Genomic DNA, 24,837 nt, shown 5'->3' on the forward strand with positions numbered 1-24,837 from the left:
AGAAGCTTCATATAGTAAACATGGATGCTTCACGTAACCCTCCTCCCCCCGTCAGCACAGAAGATCTATACCAGGGGTATCAAACATATGGCCCAGGGGCCAGAACCGCCCGCCAAAGCATCCGTTCCGGCCCACTGGATGACCTTGCACACCTAATAGTCATGCATTTGTGAAAGCTAGTAGGTGCCAGGTTTCAGGAGCAAGTTAAACACTCAGAGCTGCCTCAGAGCCTTTTCACCCTGAACAGAATATCCATCCATTTTGTAAATGGATTAGCATTTTTAAAATGTACTTCTTGAAACAAAAAAAAAAAAGAAAAATTGTTTGTTATTTATAGGATATTATGCAATGATTTCACTGGTCCGGCCCATCTGCGATCAAATCAGACTGTTTGTGGCCCGTGAACTAAAATGAATTTGACACCTGATCTGTTGAATCAGCACAGTTTCAAGATGAACACCCACCCATTCTCCACCCAAATGTCTACCCTTCTGTTCCTGAGTTATGACGTTAAATAATGGCTGGAAAAGTGTTTTCGCAGAACATTATGATGTCACTGTGAACTTGACCTTTGATCTTTTGGATATAAAATGCCATTAATTAATTTTATCCTATTAGACATAGTGAAAAATATTGTTATAATCAGTGATGAATTATAAAGTTATGACCAAAAATTTGTTTTGTGAGGTCACAGTGAGCTTTGACCTACAAAATCTCAGCAGTTCATGGTTGAGTCCAAGTGACTGTTCGTGCCAAATTTGAGGGAAATCCCTCAAGGCATTATTGCAGTATTGCGCTCACAAAAATGGGATGGACTGATGGACAATTCGGAAACATAATTGGGCTGTCTCTGACGCAGAGGTATAAAAAAATGTTTCTTCAAATGTATGCACATTTCAACTACATTTTGGGTCATAGTTCATATTTTCTCACCCTACTGATTTAGACAATCACTCATCTGATTCTTGGAAGCATCAGGCCACAGAGTAAAGAGGGGAAATATACATTCATCTCACTGTCTTTATTATTAAATGCAATCATTGGTTCACACTACCAGGTCCTGGCCACATCAGGGATCATGACCTCCACCTCCTTTGCATTGTCGTTCGGTGGGAACCCTCTTCACTGCAACTGTGAGTTACTGTGGCTGCGAAGGCTGAACAGGGAGGACGACCTGGAGACATGTGCTTCACCCCAACACCTCTCTGGCCGATACTTCTGGTCCATCCCTGAGGAGGAGTTTCTCTGCGAACCTCCACTCATCACCAGATACTCCCATGAGATGAGGGTGCTTGAAGGACAGAGAGTCACACTCAGGTATCTTTATCAGTTTTTAACTTAGCTACAGAAAAATAGTGTAAATACATTTAAAAATGTAAAGATAAACAGAGTTTCCTCATTATCTTGTAACCAGTCTGCACTCTGCCCCAATTTGAGGAACACACAAACACACATACGCTCTGTTTTGATTCTTTAGTTGTGCATTACATTTACAAGGTGCTGAAGAATACCTGAAATGCTCGACTGTTCAATGAAGAGAGGGACATCACGCTTACATTTTAAGGAGGATGAAGCTAAATCAAAAACAGGTCTGAGAGATGTGCATTACATTTACAAGGTGCTGAAGAATACCTGAAATGCTCGACTGTTCAATGAAGAGAGGGACATCACGCTTACATTTTAAGGAGGATGAAGCTAAATCAAAAACAGGTCTGAGAGATGATGATTACTTCATTTGAGCAGCATCCATTTTATAGGTGTAGAGCTGCTGGAGGCACTTCCACCATTTTTTTCTATGATAGATGTTGTGTTTTCAGGTATGGATTTAGGAGAAATTCATTTATAGCTTGTAAGTGCTTGGAGATACAATGATCACTAAAGCATATGTCATGCAAGTGAGACAATAAAGAAAAGTTGTCATATTGACACTCAGGGGGTGTTGATTGATTCATGGCATCAACTCATGCATTGAATAACATGCAAGAAAATATTCCACCTCAAAATTTGCCAGGAGCTGATTGTGGTAGCCTTTGAGCAGCGCAATGAATTTAATTATTTTTTCTAAATTACTTTTTCTCAGTCAACTGTTACAGTAAAATAGAAAAGGCAGTCAAACATGTCTTTTTCTAAATAAGGAAACAGAATATTCACACTTTGCATTATTCAGTGAAAATTCATTTATAATTATAATTTATAATTTATAATTCATTTGCATTGATAATGTGTGGTCCCTGATGAACTGGTTATGCTAAAACACAGCTGTAAAAAGTTGTAAACAGTAGCAAGTGAATACAGCGTGTCGATCCTTGTCAGCAACAGTTTGCTTTATGAGTCAGTGTGGCAACGGTACCCTGAAACTCCAGTCCAAAGAGAAATCACAGTTAAGTACTACCACCTACTGACATAAAAGAGCGTAACAGGACATACAATGTTTACATCGTTTCAATGTTATTAAACTATTCTAAAAGTCTGATAAACATTTGATCTTGTGGTCAGAAATTGCTAAATTACAGCTGACTAATGTATGTAAACTTGCCACTGTGGGAACACTGGTTACTGGTACTTAAATAAGCACCACAGCACCCCTGATTTTACTGCATTCAACTGCAAAAAGCCAGGAAAATGTAGTGGTACATGGTTAGGTGTTGACGATACATGTTTTTATCAGGTAATGATAGTTTCCACAGCCTTTGTTTACCATTTCATCATTGAATACCAGGAAATACCTCTGGAATGCTTGACTGCTTTCATTTGTCCCCTACAAAAATTTGGAGCTCACATTACTGCATAACACACATCATTGCCCACATTTAAAAACAATGCGTAGGGTGGGATCCTACACAAAAGTCCCCTGACAAAATTATTAGCATTTCCTAAGTTCATATTCATTCATTTTTCATAGCACTTCGTTGTAATTACAACGAATGAAAAGGGTCACAATGACCATGACACTTCTGTGCTTTATGTTTGATTGCTTTTAATTTTGATGACTTAAAGTTACTTTTTTACTGCTACCATTTCAATTCAGTCATGCACCTATATGAAAGATCACAATAAGAAAATGTCACCATTTAACGTAAACAATTCATGTTCCTTTTTGTACAGTCTGTGTTTAAGGCCTAATGGTTTGTCATTAAACTGATTCCTGACCTTTATCTGTATCTCTACATGACTGAATCACATGAACATTTATGAACATTGGTTGGTCTTGTGTACTTACATGATAAATAATTGAGAGCTGTAATTATTAGTTGAGTAATCAAAGTCAGTTAAAAAAAATAATGAGCAACTATCCTGACCATCTATTTCTCATCGAATTTTATTTAATTTTGTGTTATGTTACTTTATTTTATTCTATTTTATTTTATCTCATTTATTTATTTATTTTTGCTATTTTTTTTTAACTTTCCCGAGTATCTTTAGGTTTAGGGACTGCTGGTCTGGCAAAACAAATCATTTTTAAGATGTTACCAAGGAACCTGTGATGGGCATCTTTCTGATATTCTATTAGCCAGTATTCTCGTAAGTGATGAAAATAAAAGTTAGTTGCTGCCCTAAACTGATTATTCATCCAGTGATTTGAAGCCCAAAACTACAAATAACTATAGTTATAATTATTTACAACATATATCTGGTAACTGAGAAAAAAATGTAAATAAAGTGTAAGTTGTTCCTACATCTTTATATAGAGCAAAAATGCTACCCATTATTCTCTGACCTCTCTTCCTCTTCAGCTGTCCCAGTAAGTACTGGTAAGAATTATTTTGGGACCCAGTATATACATACGACCCCGTTACTCTGTAATGCAAAGCATAACATAAATTAATGTGCCCTGTCGACATACTAGATAAGAGCCAGACTCTTTCCCCTCCCACTTCAGTCCCAGATGAAGGTGGGGGGAATCCAGTTACCAACATGAAGCAAAGCTTTGTTTCCACTGTACAGCTGACCCCATTCTGTCCTGTTTCTAATATGTTCCACTCTGCTGGTTTCCCCTCTGTGAAGGTGTAAGGCAAGAGGTGACCCAGAGCCAGCCATCCACTGGATCTCTCCTGAGGGCAAACTGGTCTCTAACTCCTCCAGAACGTTGGTCTACAACAACGGGACACTGGACATCCTTATCAGTACAGTGAAAGACACCGGCTCCTTCACCTGCATCTCCTCCAACCCTGCAGGTGAAGCCCACCAAACAGTAGACCTAGCGATTATAAAACTCCCCCACATCACCAACAACACCAACAACATCCAGGAGCCTGACCCGGGATCGTCTGACATTTCCACGTCGACCCGAGGTGGAGCCAACGGGAGCAACGTGACGGGCGACGTGAAGGGCGGGGTGGATAAAAGGGTGGTGACAGCTGAGGCCACGTCATCCACGGCGTTGATCAAGTTCAACTTCCAGAGGAATATTCCAGGCATTAGGATGTTCCAGATACAGTACAACGGGAGCCAAGATGACTCGCTGGTTTACAGGTAAGACTGACAGAATCACTGCATCACCGCCACGTCCATCATGCTCGAGTCAGACGGTTTACGCAATGGAAACTGAACCATGATATGGCTAATGTGGAGGTAGAGAATTACCTCAGTCTGGGCTGTATAGATCAGATTACAGTAGATTAGATGCAACTTTAATGATCCTGTTTGGATCCTGTCGCTAAGAGACCCTATGTGTGTTACCAGGGCACTATAAGAGCCAGTGGTGTTCACAGGACAGTGAGTTGTAGTGAGTCCCTGCGATCCACAGGTGCTCATTTAGGTGGGCCCCAGGGAAACTGAGTGGGTCCTCAATAAAATGTGTTTTGTGACAAATTGAACTGAATTAAACTCATGTTTGATGATTATAGGCCAATAATAGTGATATTGATGTATGTTGAAATTTGAACAAATAAAATCCAAAATCTGAAAACTTAAAATCCGTAGACTGTAAATATATATATATATACGTCATCCACTGCGTTGATCAAGTCAGCATATATATATATATATATATATATATAGATATAGATATAGATATAGATATATATATATTTGCAGTCTATATACGAAACATTAGGTAACATAAGAGTCTTTGCAAAAAAAATTTGATCGACGATAATGTAGATAATGTAGAAGTCTGACGGACGATATGGACGATAAAATTCCTTAGGGTGTCTTGTTAATGTCTGAGGAAGACTGAAAAAAGTTCTGGAGAAAGCTAGGCATGTGTGACATGCACGTATTTATACATGAATACACAAGCCCGGTTAATATTATAAATTGATATAAGTTGATATTTTCTCAAGAGGGAAAATACTGTATTAACTTGGTAGTTCAGTATTTTGAAAAATATGCTTTTTTCTCTCTTTGTGAGAAGAGTTTTCATGTGTTACTTCCACTCATTGAGACTATGAGAAAAACAGGGTCTCTTAAAGAAAATGGCAGCAGCCACTGACAGTACTTTCCTAACTCGGTACGTCCCCCAGACAGTAAAGCATCATTGGGTCATCATCAACATGAGTCAGTAAAGTATCCACTGCCACCCCAGAAGTTGAGTCATAAGATAACAGGAGAGTCTGTCATGATACCCTACATATTTATGAATTCAGGTACATTTTATGGGCCTAAAAATATATGGTTATTGTCTACCAACGGTCCCCTGGGAGCTGCGGGCCATGCTGCAGCCACAGAGCTTCAGAGAGATGGGGATAAGAGCAGGAGAATGGGCAGGTGTTAGATCTGTGCAGAGCTGGGGAACAAAAACACAGACACATCACCGACAGTATGATAATAACGTCCAAATTGCAAGATTCAGATTCAGACTCAGACTTTCTACAACATCGGAAACACTTAAATAAAATTAAATGATTAAATAAGTTTTCACATGACGCCACTGAATGATTTTGACACAGACTTGTTCACAATGTAGCATTGTCAGGGAAAATAATAGGGTGTGCCGCCTGCACCCATCAAGGGTGCATTAAGTGTGTCCTGTGCATCAGGGACGCAGGACGCATACCTTGCAACATCACTGTAGGGCACTACAATGCTTTGATTATATAAATGAAAGATGAGCAGAGCACATATGACAGATATAAAAGGCATAAAACGCTGTTAAACTGGCTCAAATGTGCAAATTATTCAATATTAGTTAAACTTTTATAGCTTCATAAACATCATAAATGTGTTGTCAAAAACGGAACTGCAGAAATGTTGAAGACGAGCTTTGTTTTTATCAGAGCATATGTAGAGACCATTTGTCATGGCTTATTGCATTACAGCACAGATGGATAGTTCACATCAGGGTGCGTCAGACCAACACGGAGATGAAACCAGGATGGACAGCAAAGACGTCAGACAAGCTGCGATGTGAGAAAGTTCATGATCCTCGCTGAAACTGGGCACAATAACGCAGCTCACTCTATCCAGCTGACTCACCAGGACGGCCTTGACAGTGAGAGCCGTGCTAGTCCTTCTTGACTTTTGCCGTTTGCTCAGGATTAAACAGATTACATCGATCTCGCAGGGAATGATTGTTATTTGAGCTAAATATTTACTCTGGTGAAATGGGGGAGAGGGAATTAACAAACACACAGAGCTTTCGTAGGGAGATCTGCCAGTATTATCTGCCTTTCATATCGCTGCTAATCCCTATACATACTTCATCAGTACGCATCATCATCAAGAGCCGGGGGAGCGACTGACCGTCTGGGTCATGATGATGACAGTGCTCCAGGTTGTTATGAAATTTTCTCACCACGAGCTATGAATTTGTGATCCTTGATTTCTGACAGTCTGTATCTCTGCGCCGACACCAATATATGATTACCAAACACACAGCATTTGCAGAAGAATCTGCGAGTATCTGCCTTGCATATTATTCCTAATCTCTGTACATAATTCATCAGCACTTAACCCCATTCAGAGAACACATCATGGAGAGACGGCGCCGATGGGATTTATAGCTGTCTGTCTTGCAAAGATAGCGTCAACGCTTTTTCACATCAAGATAGCTCCTTTCCCTCTCTATCCCTCTCTTCCTCTGCTCCACTCTCTTTTATTCTCAAAAGCGCACCAAAGCCTTTGTGCATTTGTAGGATTGTCGTCCTACAAAAGGCTGTGTTTGTACTTTTAGTCCGAGACTTTAAAATACTTGTTGGAACATATTACACTGGAGAGAGCACGGCGGCCACAAAAACAAACAGCTTCCTGTGGGGGCACGGAGGAGGAGTGATTAGACAGCCTTTCACCACCCACCTCGATCCTTCCCCACTCCGTCACGTCATTCAAAGTCTTTCTTTCTTTCTACCTTTTCATCCTCCTCTCTTCCTCTTTTTTTCTCCAATATTAAGCGCTGGAGCCATATCTGTTTCTCTGTGTTATTTTGTAGCTCTCTTGTCTTTAGATAGCAGATTGATTTCCATTCAACACCTCTGCTGGCACAAAGCAGCGACCCATTGATTCTGTTTTTTCATTACGCAAACAGAGAGAAGAAAGAGGAGAGGGATGGAGAGGGAGAAAGGGAGTGCAAAAGAGGGAGAGTGGGAAAAGACGAGTGGAAAGCAGGAGAGCGACATAGGAGAGAGATGGCGAGAGTAACAAGGAAACCAGATGACAGGGAAGACTGGTCCTATTGTCACAGATAGGACACTTACTTTTCAGGTTCAATGAGAGCTTATTGATTTGCCACACATTGACATTTCTGCGCTTTACTCCCCACCTGCTCCACATAATGCTCCAGGGTGTAGCTGTATGTTTCCTTCACACTGTGTGTTCAGCTCTCTGCGTAAACAGACGGATAAGTGAGCAATAGTTTAAAGCTTTTACAGGCACATCCTCCCGGTTATGTTAACCTCCTTGACATGCAATACGCTGCACGTCTGAAATGGAATAGTTGTAACACTTGATTCTGTATTGATCCCTGCAGGGAAACCCCGCCCACCACTCCCTCCACTGGGAGGTCAGGGTCAGCTTCAGAGCAGTCATCCTGCAGCTGACAGGGTTTCAGTGTCTTGCTTGAGGACACTTGAGACAGGCAGATGTTTACTGATACAGTACTGTTAAAACGCCAGTCCTCTCAGGAAGTATTGTATTCTTATTCTGGAGGCGGGCCGACTGCCCAGTCGGTCACACAGTAAACTCATGGCTATTCTGTTTCTATCCACCATGTAAATAATCAGTTTCTTAATATAGTGATGAGTACTTTCCTTGTGATAATTATCAAAAGTGAAGAAATGCTTAACGCTGAATCATTTTTTTATCAAAAGGTGAGTGTAACAGCTCAGTAGTTGTCGAGGGTCGAGGTCTTGACGAGTCCAGAATGGCAGAGGTGGAACCAAGTTGTTGTTTTTTCATGTCACAATTAGGTCTCAAGTCTTTGCACTGAAGTCCCAAGCCAAGACTGGCAAGTCTCAAATCATGTCCCAAGTCCTTAACTTTGAGTTTTGAGTCCTAAACAAGTAATTATGCCCTCCTCAACAAATATAATGCCATTTTCACAACAGAGTGAATATATATTAAATTTCCATAAAACATGAATGCATTTTAAGATTTGTATTTAACTGTTAAAGTATGTTTGTAAGAACACGTGTGACTGAAAATAATGCTGACACTGCACTTTCATAACATATTAGCTCCATTAAACACAACAGAATGAGTTTTGTATGTTTCTTTCCTGTCTTGTTGGATATAACTCATCTCATATTGGAAAAATATAGCTAACTGTCTCTACCCCAATGGGCTTTGGGGATGGTGTTTTCAAGTCAAAAGGCTCACGTACAAGTGAGGTCACAAGTCATTGGTGTTAAAGTCCAAGTCAAGTCGCTAGTCTTTTTTTGATTTTGTTTAGTTGAATCTGAAGTCATCAAATTTGTGACTCAAGTCTGACTCAAGTCCAAGTTATGTGACTCCAGTCTACACCTCTTGGACTGAGGTGATTTTTTTCCAAGATCAAGTCGGACCTGATAATTTTTTAAAATATATGTTCCTGACCCAACTGCATGTCCAAGTGGGGAGACAGACACAAGATACAGTCTAGGTTCTACAGTACTTTATGGACCCAACAAACCTGTCAATTAAAATCACTTTGAAAAATGCAGCTACACTGCTAAGAACATTTTTCATGTCAGATACAAGAAACTGTGATCCATCTCCCTGTATATACTGATTAATAATGTTTCAAATGTCTATTTTTATTTTATTTTGTTGTTGTGATGTGAGTTGCCATAATGCCTTAATTTCCACTGCTCAGGGATTGATGAAGTTCCTGAGTTTGCCATATTAGTGCTTATCACGGGTCTTTTGTTATCCACTTGGGTAGTACACATAATAATACACAGACCCTCAACCCTGCAGTAATAGATTGGAACCTGACCCGGATCAGATTGATCATACTAAAACATGGACCCAAATCTGTACAGGTCCTGGGTCAGGCCCTAGAGTCTAGGTAGACTCGTAAAGACCTCTGGTCTGCTGAACAGAGCATCCCAGTAAGCTTATTTTAAGAGTGTCAGTCTTAGAAGCCAACGTTAGCTCAGGCAGCTACAGCACAGAAAACTGTAGCGTTAGCACATTGCTGTCTCAAGTGTCATCAGTCAGATTCCAAACCACTATAAATAATTGACAGCAGTTTGTCGTATCATAACTGGCCAACAATGCATATGTTTTTAATACTGTAAATATGAGCTAAATTAAATGTCATATTGAAAACTACTCAGATTTATTTAGAAGTTGACTTTTATCTGAGTGACTTGAATTCTGGGAGGACTGAATATGAACTGATGCACACCAATCTTGTTTACAACAATGGTCTGTGACTTGATTTTTAGAAAATAATCGCAAGTAAAATCTCAGTTGCAATTACTTTCCTTTAATTGTTCAGCTGGAGATTTAGTTTTTCTGCATCATTTGGTAACATTTTGACAAGGTGAATTTTAAATTGGCTTCCTCTCAGGACATTTGTTTTGTACAAAACTCACTGCTCAGCCTTCCACTCAAGGAAAAGTTAAATTGCAGTTTTAAGACTTATTTTGGGGACAATTGAGACCAATTAAGATGGTTTAGTTTTTCCTTGATTCACTCATCCAGAGCACTGCAATTCTCTATTTATTGTTCCTCACATTGTAGGGACCTACATGTTTAGGCTTTAGCAATCACTTGTGTTACATGGCTAGCAAAATAAATGTGTTTTTTGCTTCTCATCCATTCACAGAGCAATGTTAAACACTGGGAGTCTATTTGTCTCCTTTCTTTTCCTTGCTAAATGCAAGCTGAAAGGAACTAAATTGAGTCATCCACACAGCCCTTATCTAAGCCGTAGCTGTTAACCCCTTATTTCAGGGTCAGGTCAAGGGAAGGCTGATGTCGTCAAAATGATGTGCTGACCTTTTACACCTGACCTACCATGGCAGAAGCGGCACATGCAGTCTTTGGCCTTTACACCTCACTGCTTTTATTGAACAATTCACAGCCGTGTCGATGATGATAATAAAACTCACAGCCAGCTTCGACATGGACGACCATAAAACTGACACAAAGTACAATGTGCTCTTATTCAGATGTGGAGACAATTATCACACTTAATTAAGGGTTTGGCTGAATGGAGGCCATTCTGGGATTATGGAAAGAATGAATTCACAAATTATAGGATGAATAGATGCATAGATTAAACAATGATGATGGAAAAATGTTGTTAAAGATATGTGTACCTTGAACACAGAAGTATAGATAGACAACATACTGCTTTCAGAAAAGGCATTTAACATAACATTGGTGTGTATTTATTATTCTCTGATCCATGAGGAGCCATTAATAAGGTACCAATATTTGGGTTGTGCCTTTATTTTGACCTTATAGTCACAAGTAAAACTTTTTTTTTCTTGTGACCCCTAATTTAAAGCAGTATCCTTATCATAGGTTGCCAATCAGTGAATTGTTCTCATATGGTTTCACTAGGGGAGAACAAGAAGTGCTGTATTTTACAAAAATGAAGTAAACTTTTTTTCAGTGTTAAAACACCACAGACCTAAATTATTTCATATTTTTGACTTTTTCAACCTCTTTCATTCATCTTGTGACCCTTGTGAGAGTCCTGTCCCATGTTGCTCACCACTGGTCCATATGGCATTTCAGAGTCCTACCCACACTGACAAAAATCTAATCCTGGAGAAGGAATGATGAAGCCTGTATTTAGTTATGATTTAACTGGCCTTAAAGTTTTCACATTTAAACATTCTGCATCTAAAACATGGAATCGTGGATGCTCTTAAAGCTGTGCTGACAGGCAAATATGCAATAATATTATTACTGTAAGAGTAAAAATATAAATTAAAAAAAAATATATAAAGGATACAAGCACAAAGAAAAATGTTTTGAATACATGTAACATAAGAATAACATACTAGAGTGTATATTAGCCTTTATTTCACCAACTCGGTCACACTCCTATCAAATACCATTACCTGGTCAGTGGCCGTTAGTGTCTGCATACCATACCAACTCATAGAGGTACCCTTTATTGGCAGTGCGAGATGCTTGGGCTGCAGCATTTTTTGACATTCGAAGCAACTGCTCGAGCATAAACAGTGAGAGAGTCCACATAGGGTGGGCGGACAGGAAGGTGGATGGCTTTCACCTGAGAGCTTGCTATTTATGTTCCATATGAAACAAAAAGTCAGTCGAATTATTTTAACATAGTGTGCTAGTCTGTGTAGCATATTACACTAGTGATGTATATCGCATGACATGTGATGTATGTCACGTGATGTTACTTTATCTAAGTAATAAATGTTTCTATTTTAGGCCAAACTATGATGTTTTTTTTTTCTAAACCGAAGTCTAAACCTAAGAAAGTAAACCTAATGTTTTTGGAGGTTTATTTTAAAAAGAGACTGTATGTACTTAAATGCAGAAACTGTACATTTCCTGTGAAAAACATAAGTTCATTTTCAAAAGACACAATGGTCGACACAAGGATAAACTGATATGGCATCCCTGACTGTCCGAAACTGATGCTGCAGGGGTACCTAGGGCATCATAGTATGAAGCGTAGGACCACTGACCAGGGGAGTTTGGAGTGAGAATGTGTTCCACAGGGCTCCTACAGAGTGTATGAGAAGTATGATGGAATTTGATTTTAGTAGCTTCCAAGTTTGACAAGGTATGAAATATAGGAAAAATATTTGTTGCCATTCCAAAATATGAAATTCAGAATTTCCAAAAAATGAATGGGTAATACACGCAGAGTGTTTTTCATGGCATTTGGAGGAGCCAGCACAGCCAAAATATTTACCACTGTGTGAGAGTGCCAGCCAGAGTAAGCTTGATATCGTCAAAAGCAGGGCAAAAAGTGAGGCTGCAACTGAACTCATCCTCCTACACAGAACTGCCTCCAAGCCTAGCTCTTCCTCAAGAGCCGTATAACTGTTCCACATCCAAGCATCCATAACCAAAATAGTTTGAAAGAAAATGCCGCAAGACCTTTGCATTGCATAAATACATAGCACCACAAATGAAAATATTAGGTTGTCTGAACATTTATGAGTTATGCAGTGATTTAGTAATCAAATAAAAATAAACGCTCTTTTGAAACCAAACCTTTATGGCTGTGTACATTGTCGGTTTCATGGACAGAGGCTTAACAGACGTCATGACAATTAAATTATTCAACTTTTTCCAACTCATTTTTGGTTCTTATTTAAAAAAGAGACTAAAAAATATGGGGGAACAATAATATAATATTATTTATTCAATTTGTTAAGGGAAAATAATACAAGTGTAAATAGGGCTAGTTTATGACAGTTTGGGCAGATTTGAACTTCTCTTGGTTACAATATTATGGCAATTATTTGGCATCATCACCATCATATATAGTCAAAATGTAAAATACATGTTAACATTTGGAATTTATAAACCAGGTATTTACATGATAAACCTCTAGCTTTTTGTTCTAAAATGTCAAATGAGGTCTGAAAAATCCACCAAGAGGTCTGGAAATCAGATTCCATAAAAGTATGGAATACTGAAATGGAAAATGTGTACGAATCTTGATTTGACCGTCATCATCAATGATAGTTGAGGCTCTGGCTCTGGAGATATGTTCTCCCTTGGCCAGAGGACCCTGACAACAAGAGCAAATCCCATTTTTTAATTCATCTTGTTTCTACAAGCAACCAAGACTGCAGAGATGAAGACTGCTGGGAGCAGTCTGTTTCATAAGCAATGAGAACTTTGGCAGCATTTGACAGGTCTTTTAGCTAGCAGTTAAACTATGCTGAGCTTTGAAAATAAATCAATAAAATACTAAAATTCTGTTTGCTATCAATAAACGCAAGGCCCAGAAAAATGGTTAATCTAAGTCTTAGGTAGAACATAGTTCATCCACTCAGGCCTGCAGACATAAAGGCTTCTGAATATCTGCCAAAACTGAGGCTGTATTGTCTTTTATAGGACACAAACTTCACTTTGACATTCACTAACTTACTTAAGAGCATACACACACACACACACACACACACACACACACACACACACACACACACAGACACACACAAAACCCACTCTCCTTCCATCCTAGTCCTCATCTGCTCTGCCTGTTGTTTTGTTTTGTTTTTCCTCTATGTTCATTCAGCAGTTGTTTTCCACTCCAGCAGATCCATCCAGCTACAGGGGCTGGTTGCCATTTGCCAAAAAAAACTACACATCAAGCAAATTGTGTGGCAAGCCTTTTTATGAGGCTACACAACGGGGGGATGGGGGATGAATCCAGGCTTTTAAAAAGCCCCCCCACCCCCTTTCTCTCTCACTAGCAGGAAGTAGTTTATCCTTGCCTGTGGTCCCTGCAGCCCAGGTATAACACCTTGCTCAGATGTGCTTAAGGCGTGAAAAAACATCCGCCTTTATCCCACCGTAATGTTCCAATTCTGATTTTATAGTACCATAAACATATCACAGGCGTAACGTAACAGTGCTATTGTTGTAAGTAGTCTGAGAGGTTTTAAACAGGGACAAGTGGTATAAAGGGAAGTACCACAGCAGTAAGGATGAAGGGAAGGTGGAGTGCTAAAAGGCCACAAAGGAAGGGAGGATAGAAGGAGACAAACAAGCCTGAAAAGGTGGAAATATGGAAAGAAGGAGGGGAAAAGGAGGAGTAAAGGATGACAAAAATAATTAAACAAGGGAAGAAGTAGCAGAATGAGGTTGCGAAAAAGGATGGCGTGAAGGAAACATGGACAGTGGCTGGAAGTTTAGGAGACAGGACCAGAGATGAAGACTTTGGAGGTTTAATATATAAAAAAAGAGAGGGAAGAAGAGGTTTTTAAGTAAATAAAGGGCATACAGCAGAAAGATAAGAGGTAAGGATATCATAAAAGCACAAAAAGAAAGGTAAGATGAAGGGTAATAAAAAGGAGGAAGGGTGTGAAGATGAATGAAGATATAAAATGACAAGAAAGGGGAAAAGAAGAATGATCAAATAAAAAACAGAAAAGATGGAATGGTTTGAGGAAGGAATGACAATAGGAAAAGAGAGCAAGAGGGAATAAAACATTAAGAAAGGGAAGAACAAAGAGAAAGGCATGGAAAGACGAAGGCATGGCAAGGTTACTTGTATAGCACATTTTGGCAACAAGGCAATTCAAAGTACTTGACATAAAACATCAAATACATCAAGACAAAATGCAAAAGAAACACATCTTAATAGGACATTTAAACAATTAAAGTCTCCATTAAAGTATACGTATAATGATCTAATTATGATTCACATTAAAATTCACTTCATATCACACATTTCTTATAGATCCACTTCAAAAACATTCAAATGCAGCAATGTTATTTATGTTGTGCCAGTAATTTTTCCAAACTTTCGATTGCAAATGATACGTCACTTTAAGTCTCAATCGCTCAATTTTTTTATTATCTCTGCCAAGGAGGTTATGTTTTCGCAGGCGTTGGTCTGTTTGTCTGATTTTCTGCAAAATAACTTGAAAAGTTCTGAACAGATTTTGATGAAATTGTCAGGAAAGGTTGATAATGGGACAAGGAACAGATGATAAAATTTTGGTGGTGATCAGTAGAAGCGAAGTGGATAAAATGATAAAATGGCGGGAAATCCGAGCTGCTCGGCGGAGGTCTGCACTCTCCGAGTGCTCTAGTTAGCTCTGTCTCATCATCACGTTCCCCACCGTAGTGCAGAGGAGAGGGTCTGGGTTGGACTGTATGCTACTGAGTTTGGCTTTCCTTTACCCAATAATGAACGTGAATATACTGAGTCGTTTTCACCTCAACCACGTTAGCCAGGCTAACTGATTAAATTAACATTGCCGGTTGTAGAAATCTATGTAGATTTGTACGTACGCAAACATATGGGGCTCTAGTTTCCCGGCGCAGCACAGGCTGGTGCAGGGTGGCAAACCCCACGCAGAGCTAGTTTCGAGCAGTGCAACCCGAGGCACGCTCAGTTTGGTAGTTTGGCAGACCAAGGTGCGCTGAGACGGGTGTGGCGGCACAGCAGGGGGTGGTGTCGACAGATCCAGCTTGGCGCAGTGACAGTTTCGTGCCAAAAGGCTTCGCCGAAGGTGCGCTAAAAGCTCGCCAGCTGAAACCAGGTCTACTGTCAGCGCAGGCGGAGCGCAGCCGGTGTAAGTGAAAGTTTGGCTGACCGGCGGACAGTGCGCACACATCACCAAAACCTAACAGGCAGGTTTCCAGAATGTCAGACACATTAATAATGCAATAAATAGCCACAAAAACCATTATTCAATGCAACTATCTGCAATCAGCACATGAATGTATCTCTATATCGACTGTCCTGTCACATCTGATGTCAAATCAAAGGGGACTGGCACCGTTTGACACGCGTAATGGAAACCCAACCTGATTTGATTAACACAGCTGCAAACTAATGAGTTCACATCCCTCTCAGCCACAGCATCAGATAGGGAGTATATATTCAGCATCTGTCGTCTTAGAAAAGTCAAAAGAAAAGAAACAGAGTGAGACTACGAAAAAGAGGTCTGCTCACAGTGTCCGTATATTTGGACACTGTGAGCTTGGACCTCCCGGACCAAAACATCAGTTTCCTCCTGGGAGAAGTTTGGCCGTCTTACGCTGCTGCTCTCTTCTGCCATGGCAAGTTGAGTAAACTCTCATTACGCCTTCGCACGGCACATTTAAGGGCGAGGAGAGGGGCTCATTTGATTGGTGTGATGTGTGTAAAACCCACTCCATGCCTTCTCTCCTCCCTCTTTCCGACTTGCGCAGGTAGGAGGGACAGAGGTGGGAAAGAGGAGTAGCTGCGCCAGCGCGCACGGTGTGCCAAACTTGCAAAATCCGCCTGCTGCGCCTCCGCCACGCCTGGTCTGAGAGGCCAGGCGAGGAATTTTATAGTTGAGGCCCCAGAACTGGAGTGATGTGATCTATGTTCTTGGTCTAAGTGAGGACTCAAGCAGCAGCATTTTGAATCAGCTGCAGCTGTCTGATCGAAGGAAGGAATAGACAGAACATCAGAAACATGAAAAAAAAAAATACAAAAAGGGGAAAAATACAGAGATTAAAACAACACACCCACAAGTAAGTAAGAACAGATCAGGGTAGCAATGAGAGTCTGGAGGGAGAAAGTGGTGAAGGAGCCAACCACAGCATTAAAAAGAAATGTCGATGACTCGGCTAAACTGGGGGAATGGAGCTGAGCTGGGCAGATGGAGGTCTACACCCGGTTACAGATGGTGCTGAGGCGTCTTCCCCACATCTGGGACAGCTTTCATTGCACGCCACGTTGACATGTACTCTGCTGTGCTTGTTTGGACTGAGCTCAGCAGTAGTGTGATCTTGAGAAGTGCAGAGTCTTTTTTTATTTAAGTGTCGGAATTAGCAAAAGTGTAAAGCCGGTTGACTATATTCAAAAGAAGATCAAAGACTAGGCATCACATTTGACGAATAACTGACTGATATGCATTAACTGCATTCATGCTTTACCACACTTAAATTAAATACATATCCCTAAGACAAATTGGATCTTCATTAAACTCCTTTCAAAGTTATAATTTGTTTGTAGCCTTGAAAGGCTCTGATATTAACTGATTAGAGAAAACAAATAGTTCTGATGCCGTCAACATGCATTGATGAGAGAGGAGTATTGATATTATATTACAACTTTAAAGCTATTTTTCTTCTGAGTTATTTCAGTGTGTGAAGATGATTATGAGAAAAGCAAATCAAAGGGATAATTGCAGTTTCTAGATAATACTTCTCCAAACTGACATTTAAATAAAGTGGCAGAACTGTAATATTATGAGTGTAATTAAAAGACTAATTTCGGTGGGGAAAAAAATACTATGCTAATCTTCTGAGACCGTTGTGACCACCATTGCGAACTATCCATTAATAAACAGTGGAATTATTGCTAGACCTCCAGCTAGGTGGCTAATATTTACTTTTCCAGCAACTGTTCTTTCTGTGTCTGACTCTGAACAGGGTTTAATGAATTAAAATGGATGGGGAGGTGTTAGCAAAGCCCACCTGGCCTGGGCTCAAATTCCCTATTCCACCTCTGACTACAAGCTGTGTGGGTGCTTGTTAACCATTAGCTCTGGCATCAGGGGCATTATGCATGGTAAAACAGAGATAAGAAGCTAGCTTCTGCAATGTTTCTGTCTGCCTGAGAGACTCAGACCTATTAGCATGGCAGTGTGCCATCTGCCGTGTAAGCCACATTAGCTTCGAAGGTCAACAGTAATGGGGCAGGAGTTGAACTACCATTAATCCTCTTCTCTTTGAGCTTAGAAACCAGTTATTCTTAACTGGTTTGATGGTACCTGTGTGCCTTACAAGACGGTGTGTCATGTCAGATTGTTTGGATAATTGTTGAGAAAAATTAGCAGGGGAAAAAATTATGTTGAATAAGAAAGAAATGAATCAGTACCTGCCATTTGGTAACGATTCCCAACAGTACCTTTTTTTCTACTACTTTCTTAAAGAACACGTTTTGAACTAGCTGCAGGGGTGATGTAGTCTTGCTCTCTCTCTTTGGGGTTTTTACTCTGTCTGAGTTCGGATGCCGAGACGCCCTGAAGCACCTACCACTTCCTAAAGGTGCTCGTGTCAACCAATTAGGCTGTTCAGATGTGCTGTGTGGGTTGGGAGTGAGTTACTGCCCCAAGTATCTCAGGGTCTTGGTCACAAGTGAGGGTAGATGGAGTGTAAGATGGATCAGCAATTTGGTGCAGCGTCCACAGTATGCAGGCGCTGTGTCAGACCGTCGTGGTGAAGAGAGAAGTGAGCCGGAAGGTGGAGCTTTTAATTTACTGGTCCATCTACGTCCCATCCCTCACTTCTGTTCATGAGCTATGGGTAGTGACTGAAAGAATGAGGTCGCAGATACAAGCAGCTGAAATGAGTTTCCTCCGTGGGGTGGCTGGGCTCAGCCTTAGAGGTAAGAAGCTCGGACATCCAGAGGGGGCTTGGAATAGAACCGCTGCTCCTTTGCGTCGAAAGGAGTCAGTCGAGATGGTTCTGGCATCTGATCAGGATGCCTCCCGGGCACCTCCCATTAGAGGTGTTCTGGACACATTCAACTGGTAGAAGGCCCCGGGGCAGACCCAGAACACGCTGGTGGGATTACATATCTCATCTGGCCTGGGAACACCACTGGGTCCCCAAGGAAGAGCTGGAAAGAGTTGCTGGGGAGAGGGACATCTGAAATACTTGGGTCAGCCTGTTGCCCCTGCAACCCAGCTTCGGATAAGTGGTTGAAAATGGATGGATGGATGGATGGAGATAAGTAAACATCAGTTCGTAGCTCCCGATCTGCATCGATAGTTTTGGTATCTAATACCAATGTAATTCAGTCAGTACCCAAGAAAGTACCAAGTTCTGTACCCACCCCTATTATATAACAGCAAAAAGAAGAATGTAACATGTGTTTAAAAAGTGCAGAGTAAAGAAAAGTTTGTTAAACCCATAACTGCTTCTGCATGCTATTTTGTTGGCTTATCTGCCAAAGTTTTCCACGTTTCGGGCTATTTAATTTAGACTAGCTTGCATTGTGGTAGCATGGGAGGCTTTAGCCAGAAGCACTGAATACCATTTTCTGAAATAATTGGACAGCCTACTTTTAGATATCTGTGACCCACATTTTGGTCTCATCCCTGTTTGGGCAACTCTGCTGTGCAATTTTACAATGTTTTTCTGTTCAAATACTTATAATGAGAGTGGGTAGTAGTAATGTACTACAGGAGCCCAATGATATTTGCACCATTTTACTTCCCTCTTTTAATTTTTACCAAGACAGCTGAAACTGCTTTGTTATCAGGGTTCTGTGTGTTGTCTTAACAGAGGCAGATGTTAGGATATAATTAAAAGTTGAAATGTTGCTTTAAGTTTTGTACAAATTTCTTGATTTCAGGATTTGGGGGGGAAAAATCTCAGCAAAAAGTCAATTTAATAGCTGTTCTGTTTCTTTCAGTCACACCACATAAGTCTCTCATTTGTCATGGAAAAGTTGAAATTTGTTTGTTTTTCTGAGCATGTTATTTCCAATCCATGTTGACTTTGAAAGCCAAATCCCAAATCTCATTATTGATCTTGGAAACAACAGCTAACATAACAGTCTCACCACAAGGTACTTTAACATGATCTCTCTACAATTCAGAACTGGAGAAGTTATAACTGAAGTTTGCTTCCAAATAAAAAAAATGTGGGAATACGAAATTATAATACACATTTCTTATTTAATGTTGATATTCATACATACTATTTTTTTTTACTTTCTTTTTTTTTACTACGGTCACAGTTGCAACATGCAATAGGTAAGGTAAGATAAGGTAAGGTAAGGTAAGGTAAGGTAACAGTTTAAGATACAGACAGTAGTCATGAGTACAACAAACAGACTAAACAATACATAACACATGGAATCCAGTATTACACACTGTCAGGGGTAAATCATGGAGAATAGTGGTCACTGCTGGTTAAGATAAGCGATGGCAGACTTGACAAAGGACGAACTGTAACGCTTAGTGCTCCATTTAGGGAGGCAAAACCTCTGCCCTCATGGAAGCATCCTAAACTCAACATGGAGGGTATGTTGAGAGTCTGAGACAGTAGACCGAGCTTTAGAGGTGACCCTCTCATCATACAGATGCTGTGGGTTATTAACCTAAAGCATCTGTAAATTAACCAGCAATTAAATTATCAGTGATCAATTTATGACAGACACAGTTTGTGATATGGGCAATGTTTTGTTTCTTTTCTTAAAGAAACTGTTTGAAATTTTGGAAAACAAGCTTTTTTGCTGTCTTGTCAAGAGATGACTCTTGTCTAACGCTAATGGAAAATATGACCAAACAACCAAAACTGAGACTCCAGAGAGAAACTGCCCTGAGCCAATTAATAGTCTGGGTCGTAACCTCTGATAAAAACATGTTGTTCTTACAGTGTATTTATCATACAGATTAAACAAAATGAGCTCTAACATGTCAAGTATCAAGCTTTAAGGCTCATTTATGCTCAGTGTCAGATACTGTACATATGTGGACATGGACTGAGGCTTCCGTCCATACTCTGCGTACATGTTATCTGTTTTTGTGCACATTTTGTGAAACTTATGGATACAGATAAAATAGAGCAGTACCATTAGAAATTGTGGGTCAAGTATGGCCATAGTTTCAAACAGGTCCCAACCATAAGACAAAACGAAGCCATTTTAGAAAAGGCTTTTTGAGGAGAGGTTTAAGTTGGTCAGAAATGTGACATTACTTTACTTTGTCTGGGCACAGGGATAAACAGTTACAACACAACTGCTGGGAGTAGACTGGATGAGAATTAAATGTAAATTGGAAGGAAGTGAAGGAAGAGTTGGGGTAGGTATGAAACTGCTGGCCTCTAGTGCCCTCTACTAGATGTATCCATGCCAGCGTAAAAGCATGAAAGTATGTGGGCAGTGACAGGTACATTTGAAATGGACATATCTATCTTTGTATATAATGCATGTAATCAGCTTTTAGACATGTTTGGTGGATTTTGTTACTTGTCAACAGAGTGCAGGCTGTTAGCACCTGTTTCTACTTTTTATGCTAAGTTAAGCTAACCAGTGGCTGGCTATAGCTTACTGTAATATTCACCATGCAGACATGAGAGGTATCAAACTTATTGTCTAACTCTCTGCAAGAAGGCAATACAGGTGCTCCTAAAATTAAACTATTCCCTTGAGGAAGTCAAAAACATACAGTATGCTCGTGAATCTAAATCTCAAATAGGACACAGCATTACAAAGTTACCACACAGTGCATGAAAATGAAATTCAGCTCACCAACTTTTTCTTTCAAAACTGGACTTCCACTTCTGTTATGAAATGCAAAAACAATATCCCCCTGCAGCTACATGAAACCACTAATGAGCTAGCCCAGAGCAGTGAATATCATTTAGAAACACTGGAAGTTGCTGTCACACATGGTCTGACTGGGCTCTGCTGCTGGGGGAGCCTCTGACTGCAGCTGAGTTATTAGAGGCCCCGGCCCCTTATCGCGCCGCTCCAGCTCGACCTGGAAGCCCTCGCCTTGTGTGTGTGAATCATTGCCTTGAATGCCTTTCTGTTGTTTTTTTTTTTTCTTTTTCTCCTGGAATAATGCGTGTTTGTGGCCTGTAGGCTTTGTCCAATATTTAATCAAGTGAAATGGCCTGAAATAGAACAATCTGGTATCATAGTTCACTGTTCTGTGCATGGAGGCAATCATTTGTCTTGAGTCAAAAAAGATGAGCGCAGCTAATGGAGATCGCATTGTCCTCCTGGCTTTGTCCTGGCTGGAGTGAGGAAAGCTAGAGTTGATTAACACGCACACAAACACATGCGCACACACATCCGTGCACACGCATACACAGTAAGGTTTACCGGCATGTAGTGGTGTATCTGTGATGAATGTTGGCAGAGAGCCATGCAGTGAGAGCTACTGGGAAGAGGAGGCTGCCATGGGAGGAGAAGATTACTGTAATAAAACTCACACACTTGCATGCATACACACGTATATATGTATACAGCAGACACATATAGACATAAGTACACAAATGCATACTCATGGAGGAGCATGCACACAGACACTTTCTCTCGCGTAATGGAAGTGTAATGAAACCCAGAAACACACACACACACAGGCGCCCTGGGCTGAGGGCTTGGCAGAGCAGAGTAGATAGATTAGTGTAATAGTCTCGGCCAAGGCAATCATCTGCCCACTGTAGGGCTTCAAATACTGGCAGCAAGATCCAGCTCAGACACAGAGAAATTAGCCACAATGAATGAGTCAGTTTGGATGAGTTCACAATACTAACGGCTCACACAGTCAAGAAATAATCGTAGAAAATCCACTGATTTGCATGAAAATGTATTTTGTGAACTCAGCACGCAGCGGAACAGGGTCCAAACACGCCAAAACACATTATCAATATCTTGATTGTTCTCTTGTATCCATGAATTATAAATGACGACAGCTTGGCTTACACGTTGACAATGAAAACTGGCTATGCAATGTGAGTGTCATTGGCCGCAGCGTCCGCTTGGATGGATTTTGTTTAGAAACTCATTTGGGCCATGTCCAGGAGGAGCCATGCAGCTAATGGTTTCTTGGAAGCAAAGGTTTCTGAGGTGGAGAGAAAAAAGAGAGAATGTCTTGTGGCTACATGGTGAAGCAGCAAACAAACCCTCCAGCAAGGTACATAATTGCTGCCCATTTATAGATTTTTAACCAAAACACATTCAGTGTTTTTGTAATTAAACAACAGTTGCACATTTGTTTGTGTGACTTGTCTTGTTAGTGTTTTAAATCACAATTGTCTGCCTTCAGTGGAAACAAAACTTATTAATAGCTATTCAGGTAACATAAGTAAGATTTATTAAACATAATTCCACTTATGGATGAAGAAAGATCATTTATTCTCTTTCAATGATGTGAGGAGAAGAGGTTACAACAAAGTTGTATTTTCATGATCTTTATGTTTCTTTACAAGCATAGTTATCTAATGTATAGACAGTACATAAGACAAAAGGTGATTACACATTATGGAGATTTTGGACTGGTATGTTAGACAGCACTTTTGTTCATCAAATCATCAACTGAAGGAGTATCCTTTGGAATAATTAGGCCCCATTCCTCCAGTTGACTACACCATCCTATTATCTCAATTTATTGAGTGGCACAAATATATTTAAGGCATTTAGAGGTATGTACAAGTCCCTATAATAATTCTTTAGTGATTTGGTGCACATTTTATAAGTTTATGACTTTATAGTGATGTTAATGTACTTATTATTCTTGTTTCTAATATTAATATCAATACTACAACTTAGGCAGCATGGTGATGCAGTGCTTAGCCTTTGCCTCATGGCAAGAGGGTTCCTGGTTTGAACCCTGGGTTTGGGGAGCCCTTCTGTGTGGAGTTTGCATGTTTTCCCCGTGTCAGTGTGGGTTTTCTCCAGGTACTCCGGCTTCCTCCCACAGTCCAAAGACATGCAGGTTAACTGGTGACTCTAAAGTGGCCATAGGTATGAATGTGAATGTGAATGGTTGTCTGTCTGTCTCTTTGTGTCAGCCCTGTGATAGTCTGGCGACCAGCCAGGGTGTACCCGCTTCTAGCCCAATGTCATCTGGGTTAGGCTCCAGCTCCACCGCAACCCCTATTTTGGATGTTTTTAAAGAGGACAAGGTTCCTTAGTGGTTGCAATTTCCTGCTTCTCAAAGGTCTAGGGTGTGAAGAATTTAGAAGCATCTAGCAGTGAGGTTGCAGACTGCAAATTGACCAACTTTTCCTGTGTGCCAAGCATGTAGGAGAACTATGGTGGCTGAAGCGGGAAAAAAATGACTGATCCTGTCTAGAGCCAGTGTTTAGTTTGTCCATTCTGAGCCCCTGTTAAAAGAACATGACAGACTTCATGGAAGAGACCTGCTTTGTATGTAGATATCAATGGCTCATTCCAAGGTAACAAAAACGCGATTCTTAGTTTTAGGTGATAATAGACAAATGAACACATAGGCAACTGTGACTTAGAGGTAGAGTAGGGCATCTGAAGAGCAGCGGTAAGATACTAAACCTCCAATTGCTCCCGATGGCTGTTACATTGGTGCGTGAGTGTGTGTGTGAATGGTTATTGAGTAGCAGGTGGCACCAATGGTAGCCTTGGCCACCAGTGTGTGACTGTGTGTAAATGGGTGAATGTGACATGTAAAAAGCGCTTTGAGGAGCCAGAAGACTGGAGAAGCGCTATACAAGACAAGCACATTTACCATTTATGAATATTATATTCAATTTTGCCCCCTAAATCCTGCACACTGGGCCTTTAGGATAAAATTTATGATAAAAACACCAAAAATGTGGTGTCACAAAGGTGAGAACAACTGTTTTTGTTAGCTCATAAGAAGTAGGTCAGTCTGTGCAGTCTCAGAGGACCTCCAGATAATGGGGAGAGCATTTTCAATAGGCTGGTTGTTTGTCAAAGGTGCCACTACAGCAGTCAAAGATGGAGAGAGTAGGCAAAAATTCATAACACTCAGGATCTGCAGCAAAAACCTTAGAACATACACCACCATAACATAATCAGCGAGTGCCACTAGTTTACTGTAAACCAAATACCTTTGTGTCAGTTTTCTTTTGTCACACATTTGTTTGTTTTGACAACAACAACTTTATATAGTTTTGCATACTTACAGTCTTTCACCCAGAATGCCATGAACTGTCCAAATCATTGAGGAATCGGAAGGTGTAGACATTCAGAGTCAAAACATGGCCCAAAAATACACATTTATTCACAAATGTTTGCTTTCTTTCTGTCCTCCACATATATAAATGTATGTCCCAGAGCCAGACAGTATTAATGAGCTG

The 24,837-nt window shown here is 40.4% G+C and overlaps 1 protein-coding gene across 2 annotated transcripts in view; it reads left to right on the top strand.

Annotated features, from left to right (window-relative positions):
• The window catches only part of lrfn5a (leucine rich repeat and fibronectin type III domain containing 5a), a 180,577-nt gene that overhangs the window by 148,150 nt on the left and 7,590 nt on the right, over nt 1–24,837 (top strand). For both annotated transcript variants that reach the window (XM_049595358.1, XM_049595359.1), the window contains exons 7-8: nt 1,058–1,317; nt 4,006–4,473. In XM_049595358.1, the coding sequence (XP_049451315.1) occupies nt 1,058–1,317; nt 4,006–4,473 (728 nt within the window). The remainder of the gene's footprint in view (nt 1–1,057; nt 1,318–4,005; nt 4,474–24,837) is intronic.

The sequence above is a fragment of the Epinephelus fuscoguttatus genome, linkage group LG14 (genome assembly GCF_011397635.1).
Source record: "Epinephelus fuscoguttatus linkage group LG14, E.fuscoguttatus.final_Chr_v1".
Lineage (NCBI taxonomy): Eukaryota > Metazoa > Chordata > Actinopteri > Perciformes > Serranidae > Epinephelus > Epinephelus fuscoguttatus.